General features: G+C 39.4%; 1 protein-coding gene across 1 annotated transcript; it reads right to left on the reverse strand.

The window, feature by feature from the left end:
• Positions 1-1,272: 1,272 nt before the first annotated feature.
• LOC131236100 (protein argonaute 4A-like) lies at positions 1,273-3,268 on the reverse strand. The gene is made up of 5 exons (XM_058233240.1): positions 3,120-3,268; positions 2,823-2,953; positions 2,636-2,701; positions 1,526-1,589; positions 1,273-1,416 (listed from the first exon to the last, which is right to left on the reverse strand). Exons 1-5 carry the CDS (start codon positions 3,246-3,248, stop codon positions 1,288-1,290), a joined length of 519 nt encoding a protein of 172 aa, XP_058089223.1. The 5' UTR covers positions 3,249-3,268; the 3' UTR covers positions 1,273-1,287.
• Between the last annotated feature and the right edge of the window lie 4,595 nt (positions 3,269-7,863).

A 7,863-nucleotide genomic window follows, 5' to 3' on the forward strand; every position in this document is an offset into this window, starting at 1 on the left:
TTAAGGCATCTTGACCAGGGCTTATAAGTTATAAGGTTTCATTATCCTTAAATAGTGTGCCAACTAAAGGAAATTTCTTAAGACCACTGATTTTTCTAGATTTTGGACAGTGAGCAGCATGTCCATCATTGGAAGATAACAAACTAGAATGAGAATTGAGAAGCATTTCTCCACTAATAAACAAAACCATAAATATTTCACCACTGTCAAGATCTCTAAATTATAAAACATGATATAGCTAAAAAAAAAAAAACACTCACCCATAACTTCATAGGCGGTCGGCCACTTTTTCGGGTCTAATAAGCTGGCATCACACAAAACTTCTAGACGGTCAGCATGGTCTTTTGCTACAGCAACCAATTGAGCACTTATGCAGGCTTTTAATCCTGGAAGAACTGCCCTGATGTGCCCTACCAAAATCTGCAAATAAAATAAAAAAATGTAAGGTAGTTTGAAATGGGGTAACAGATTCATGTTAATGTTACACACATTGCTATATGGAATTACTTAAATGGCATCACCAATTAATTTAAGAAAATTCAAGGAAAATTTGCATTTCCTCATCAGTATGCATGACTCGGTCAGGATGCAATCCGCTTCCTATTCATCTAGCTCCCTTTGGTCAGGACATCAACCTGGCCGTTGCCATCAAGGACTACTTGAAGCTGCTGGACTCGAGTTCCAGGCCAACTTGCAAATGCCCGAACCTACAAAGGTGGTTTGCATCATTGTATAGCAAAAAAATAAAATAAAATGGAGAAGTGAGATCATACCTTGTTGTTATTTAAGATATAAGCCTCTTGAGTAAAGGATAGCCATGACTCCTCGTATTTTATATAACATAAGAAAATTGTGGTTTCAGTGGCCGGGTGTCAATCTAAAGAAGATTGCAAGGACAGAGCCTTCAAACACATGAAGTGATTTATTAGTTTTGATGGCCACAAGGACAGGAAGTGGGATCAATCATTTAGAATGATTTCTTAGTGGTGAAAGACACACAATGGGTGTTCGCATGGATGATAATACTAATACTCTGCCAACATATCAAATAAATCCTTTCAAAATATACTTGGAGTGGGACTCAATATAGTGTTCTGCAGTCCACAAGCAAATAAGATATATTTTGGGGCAGGTATAAGGCCCACCGGCCCAGTACTACCGCAAAAGAAAAATAATCTCCTTTGCACTAACTTCTACTTGGGATGAGCATCCCACTAAAGCATTAACAAACAACCATGATGGATTGAAGTGAAATTTTTATTTTCAATACTCTTTTCTTCAAGAAATTTATGAAGAGGCTAAGCAGGCAGAACATTGTCCGGAGATTGAAGCTGGAAGAATTTTAGTGTGGTGGTTTTTTCGAGCCACAATAACTGTAAACTTTGGTGACCAGTTCTCATCAAGGAATTTACAGGCCTGCAACGATAAAGATAAAGGTGAAAAGATCACGACCCTGCATTCTTTTTAGACAGGTACACTTTGTAGCTTTGATAATCATTCATGGCATTTTCCATGGCAAGAATACCTCGATAATCTGATCCAGCTCGATGTTTAGGACCTGTGTGAATTGTGATTCACTCACTCCATCCCTATTCAAAGAAAAAAACAGATGGCAAAAATATGAGACAGTTGAAACTGAAACAGGATGGGGAAAGGAGTACTGAATTTATACAATTTAACTTTTAGAATATTCTGTTTCATTACAAGTCCATGGTATTATAAAATCTTTTCATGCACCTACACATTCATCCCCAAAAGACACCACATTGCGGAAATGTATAAACATGTCAATCAGAGCATAACTTCAAATAGCTTCTTTTAGTTAAAATGAGGAAGAATGGTAAAGCAAAATAGAAGGAAAGATCTTAAGACTAAAAAATTCTCCATTTTCCCCTTTGAAGGTTAAGGCAAAATCTGTTACAGCTCAAATTCTACAGACCTAGAAACCCAGTCCTCAACACCATTAAACCTAGAAAGAGCTCTGATGCAGATGAGTAGGGTAGCTAGACATGCATACAACCATTCAGCCTCGGCATTCAAACACAAGCTTCACATGTGATCTACATGACCTGCGTTAGGACATCTCAGCCGTATATAAAGTTGGACTTATCATATAGATAATCAGGTCCAAAGCAACAGGCTGATCAACCCCTGATAACACCACACCTGATTAAAATGAGCAGGTGGTTTAAAACAGCAATTATTTCCATAAATGCATCAAGAACCTGATTGTTAACAGTCCAATCTAGGGTCCAGGTCATCTAAATGGTAGATCCAAACTGATGCACAACTCTGATGTTTTTTCTTTAAAACCTTCTTCACCTTTCATGGATGCAAACAACATCAAAACTAATATACACAAGAGGATTCGAGCCGGGACACAGCTCAAACATCCCACAGCTGCATTTAAGAGTGCATGTAGAGAGAGCAATGGTTAGTCTAGCAAACAATTATATATGTATACACACACACACACACACACACACACACACACACACATATAGTTTACCAAATGTTGAGTGTCAGACCGTATCATTCTACAACACCAACCAAATGCAGACCTATGGAAATATAATCCAGAAATGGGCCTCCAAAAAATTAAAAAACATTTCCAAAAATAATAACAAGAACATACCGGAAAATGATTATCTGGTCAGGCTTCTTTTTCCCTGAACTCGTATAGAAATCTAGTAGAAGTTCCCTAGATACCAACAACAAATATCCCATCAGTAACTCATGAAATCTACGCATCAGACTATTTCATTGCAAAACCATTTTTACCGACACCTCAAAAAAAAAAAAAAACCAACTTTTTTATTGACCTCACTATGCCACTGTCCTCGGTGTCTGAGGTGGGCTTAAAGAGGGAATCTATCATTTCAACCTTGGGTGACTGTGTCCTCACAGATGCCCTATACCGAGAAATCAGGGGCCACTGCCTAGAGCTCACAACCTAAGAGCACAAATAAAGAAAAATAGAATAACACTGAGATAATGAGAAGCAGAAAAATCTGGTTGCATGGACGAGTGAATTTATATATTATCTGACAGGATTGAAACAAGACTACCACCAGTCTATGACTAACAGTTGAAAAGAAAAATCATGCATCTTATCTTACTGCCGCAATTGATGGCACATCAAACTGGCCTGGGGAACCATGTGATACATCCATCCCCGGGATGATTGCGGGAACTCTAAAAATCAAGAGAATGGAAGGTGAGTGTTCAACTGCAAGTAAGTAATTCATTCCACCAAGCTGTTGAAAGGAAATGAAAGGAGGTTGTCAGCTAACTGGTCACACTTAGTTTTGTGTGTGTGCGTGTTTGTGTCCTCTAATCCGATAGGTCAAACTTCATGAGAGAAGCAGCAGTTAGGGAAAAGAAATCCAACTGTCCAAATTTAACGGATACTACAACCGTGCAAAATATTATAAATATCATTACATTATTTATTAGACATGAAATCCAGACTGAGTCTACCCATCCCAGCTGGACATAAGGGTGCAACTCAGGCAGGTTGGGTTAGGTTGAGGGTCAACCCAAGCCCACCTGCAAGCCAACCTGACCCATATTCCAACTGAGGTGCCGAACTCGAAAACAACCCCAATTCCAACTCAACTCAGCCAAATCCAAACACATGATATTCCCAACCTGACCCAACACAAATTTGCTTAACTTGAACCCAACCCGGTTTCATATGAGGTTGGCATTTTCCAATCTGAGGACCTTGACAACCCAACCCAATGCGACCCAAACACTTGTAATACTCCCAACCTGACCCAACCCAACCCAAACTGGGGTTTGGATCTCTTCAATTGGGTTCAAGTTGCCCATGCCCAAGCTAATAGATCCAAGCCTAGCCCAAAATTGAGACAGGGTCATCAAGCCAAATGGCCAACCCAGCCCATTGCGACCCTTTGGTCCACACGAGGTTAAGATCCCAACAGAATCTGGAATTCAAAATAGAATTAATCACTTTTCAAGTGGGTTTGAACAAGGAACATCTTTGGATTTAAAGTTTAGGTATTGAGTTCTTTTAAAACCTTCATTTAGATACTTACATTGCCTACAAATGATTGCAGGAGAAAAGTCATGTGGAAGCCACTCAAAGAAATTGCAGGACTAACTCAAGATGATGATGCACCATCTCCAGTCTCAACTCCAGGAATGTCCAAAGAACTTCATATATGTTAAAGGAAAATGAATGTGACAATCAAAAATAAAAACTTCTATGAGTTCTTACTATCACGTGCTTGTAATTATTGTAAAGGAAAATGCGATGCTTCTCTCAGACATTTTTACCAAACAGCCTCAAGGCATCATCATCGCTACCACAGTTAGCATCATGACTGTAAATATAAGAACCAAAAATCATGCAAATCAGATCATTGAAGAAGCTTCTATCCTTAACGGCCTCACAATCTTGTAACAAATATAGAAATATTGTGCCAACAACAAGCCAAGACCATATCTGAATGAAGGTTCTTAGAAGGCCTCTTTGAAAACATCCTTTGCCCAAATACCAACATTAGTTTGGTAGCTAGGATCTTTCAATCTGGATGATTTCTGGCAGTGGGGCCCACCAGAACAACGCCCTCAACCCTACGCCGATGACGAGGCCATGCCCTGGCAATCTCCAAAACGGAACGATCCTAGCCCCTTAATCAGTGACCAACAAATAGACGGTTGATCTTATGTTCCCTACTCCTGATGGGGGATTCTACAAATTAGGCCCCTGGTATGGTGGTCCAACCCCGTCCTACCAAGATCTGACTGCCTATCAATTGCATCACTCGGAATGAGATATGGTCCTACGGATCTGACACATCCAAACATGCATTCATTGCATAATAATTAAAATTAAAAATTAAAAAAAAAAAGCATTTAATCTCAGGTTCAAGTCGCAGTAACAAGGAAATCAACAAAACCCTAGAAATGTAAGGGAGATGGAACCTTTGAAGAGGACGAAGCCTCAATGTTAGGGGGAGTGAGGGCGAGCGAGAGCCGGTGGAGGCGGCGCTGCTGAAGATACGGTGCTGTTGAAGGAGGTGTGAGGGCGCGGGAGCTCGAGAGAGGGAGAGGGAGAGGGAGACGGCGAGGGCGAGGGACCTCGAGAGAGGGAGAGGGTGACAGCGAGGGCGCTGACGGTGGGAACGGAGAGAGAGAGTGTGTGTGAAATAAGGAATGGAGTGTGAGAGAGAATTTTTTTTGGGGGGTGGTTGCCGCCGAATTTTGGGCGTACAGCCATGAACGGTCCTATGAGGGCCCCGGCAGACTGGATGGGATTACATTGTATCGGAAGGGATGGAAGGAGCAATCCCGGGATTGGCCGGGCGTGCCAAACAGGCACGTTGAACTTCTACCTGGATTGGAGCAATCCCGTGCCAGCAATCCAGTGACATCACGGTCATTACTTTGAAATCCACCCCATCCCTCGTAATCTCATCTATTTTGCCGGGACATGTTTGGGTGGACGAATTGGAAGGGATTGGCCAGGCGGGCCAAACATACTCGGTGGTAGATTATCCAGATATAGCAATTACATGGGATTGCCAGCAATCCACTGACGCAGCCGTCATTACCTGCCATCCACCGTAATACAATCTAATCCCATGGATGGCCCCATCCAAACATGCCCTAAGGGTTTTGTGGGGCACCATGATGTATTTGCTTAATCCATTCCGTCCATTAATTTTACTAAAAACATTTAGTTGATAATATCAAAAATCAAGTATACTGAAGGCTCAAGTGAACTACACTATAGGAAGCATATGTGATTTAATCTCGACGTTTCCTACCATGTGTTCCACTTTACCCTTCTAGCTAATTTTTGGTTTCATGTCCAATAATAATATTTCAAAATAGGCAGACGTCTTAGATAAAATACATATATTTTTTAAGCCTTATAGAGCCTCTTTCACTGCTATTGAGTATTAATGGTGTCGCACATTTTTAATTGTGAAATAAATCCGTAGTAAATATAGGTACAGTTTAAATCCGTAGCAAAAATCTAACATGGTTTATATCTTATATCCTTTTTTTTTTAGTGTAATGAGAGGTACAATTAAATTAACATAAAATTAAAAAAAAATAACTACCCATGGTAGACGAATAGATAAATAGTTGGTTGGCTTTATTAGCGTGAGGCCTGATTCATGGAGTATTGTTTATATAGGCTCTTGAGAGGCGGTAGCCTTGCGTAGCCTATAGCATCGTGAAGGATCTGAATGGTCAACTTTGAAAATTTCCTTGATTCCTTCACACGTATGGCCACATGTATAAGAAGTTATTATGATCCTTATGTCACATAGCTTTGGCATTCCTAAAGAGTTATTTTTGGTAAGGTTCTAACATTTAATGTTAGATAGAAATATCATTTGATGGAATTCTGATATTTAATGTTAGAGAGAAGGTTTTTTTTAATAAGACTCTTACTTTCTGAAGAGAGTATTTTTTTCTATATAACTCTATCTTTTAATGTTCTCTCACATGTGTATGTTTATATATAATTTTTTATTTTAAAGTCATCTATACCACATATGGCATGGCTACCACGTCTTCCAGAATGTTTGATCTGGCCACGCTAAATCGAGTGTAAATAATGATGGAGGGTATGAGTAAAATTTTGCCTATTATTTAGCGTGTAATGTTGGCCCATAGTGGCATCTCATTGTCCCACATAAGTTTGCAAAAAATGAATGTAAACACCGCATACTTCGTGGAAAAGCTTTGTGGTCCCCACCTTGATGTATGCATTTATCCATGCTATCTATCTATTTTTTCATCTCATTTTAGGGAACGAGCCTAAAGGTGAGGCAAATCCAAATCCTAGGTGGACCACATTGTGTGAAACGGTGGTCATTGAACTCTAACCGCTAAAAACTTTTCAGGGGCTGCAAAAGCTTTGGATCAATCCAATGTTTGTGTATTTTCCCTTCATCTAGGTCGGTATGACCTAATCAACAGGTTGGGAGGTAAATAAACATTACACTGGACCATGGGAAACTTTTAATGGTGGTGGGCGTGACCCTGGTTTGATTGCCTGCCAACAACAGATTCCAATGAATCCACCGGCCAAGTCCATGTTTAGATTGCCACGTATGGACAATGCAGCTAGTTGTAACATGAATGCGCAATACTAATAGGCACCGCATTTTATCTTTTCATCAGATTCCCCCACCATAAAAATGGAAAGGCCCCAGAAATCATCCTTATCTAACCACCAGGCTGGCTTATCAGGTGAATTTGGAGGTTTATGGGTGATTATTCATTGTTTTCATTGGTGTATAGTGTAGATCACCAGATTTTAGATGCATTCCATTTTAACTGTGAGCCTGTTTGGAAAGTGGGATTAGTTGTTATGGAATTACAATTGGTCCGATGTAAATTTCATCCAGCGTTTTGGAAAAGACTTAAAGGATTGAATTAATTCATATCCAGTTCCAACTTGACTGAATTTCTTGTGAAATTCGAAATTTACTAAGTCTGTGCATCCTATGTTGATGCATGTTTTATCCATACTATACATTCACATGCCTCCTTTACATGTTGCAATTGAGTTGCATATGCACATAGGTGACTTGCATAAATTATGGATTTTGGTACATTGATTACAATTCTATATATGGTTCACCCAACACAGATTTCACTTAATTAATGCAATATTTTTACCAAATGAATAATAATTTGATCCCAAACTTAGGATTAGAAGGTTAAAATACAATGGTATTTCTCGACAAATAATCATTATACAATAATGGTGTTAATTTCACCGAATGCAATTTAATACCATTTAATTCTGCATTCCAAAGAGGCTCACTTATGTGGTTCATGGGATTAAATGGTATGAAATTGAATTATATA

The sequence above is a fragment of the Magnolia sinica genome, unplaced genomic scaffold (assembly GCF_029962835.1).
Source record: "Magnolia sinica isolate HGM2019 unplaced genomic scaffold, MsV1 ctg213, whole genome shotgun sequence".
Classification (NCBI taxonomy): domain Eukaryota; kingdom Viridiplantae; phylum Streptophyta; class Magnoliopsida; order Magnoliales; family Magnoliaceae; genus Magnolia; species Magnolia sinica.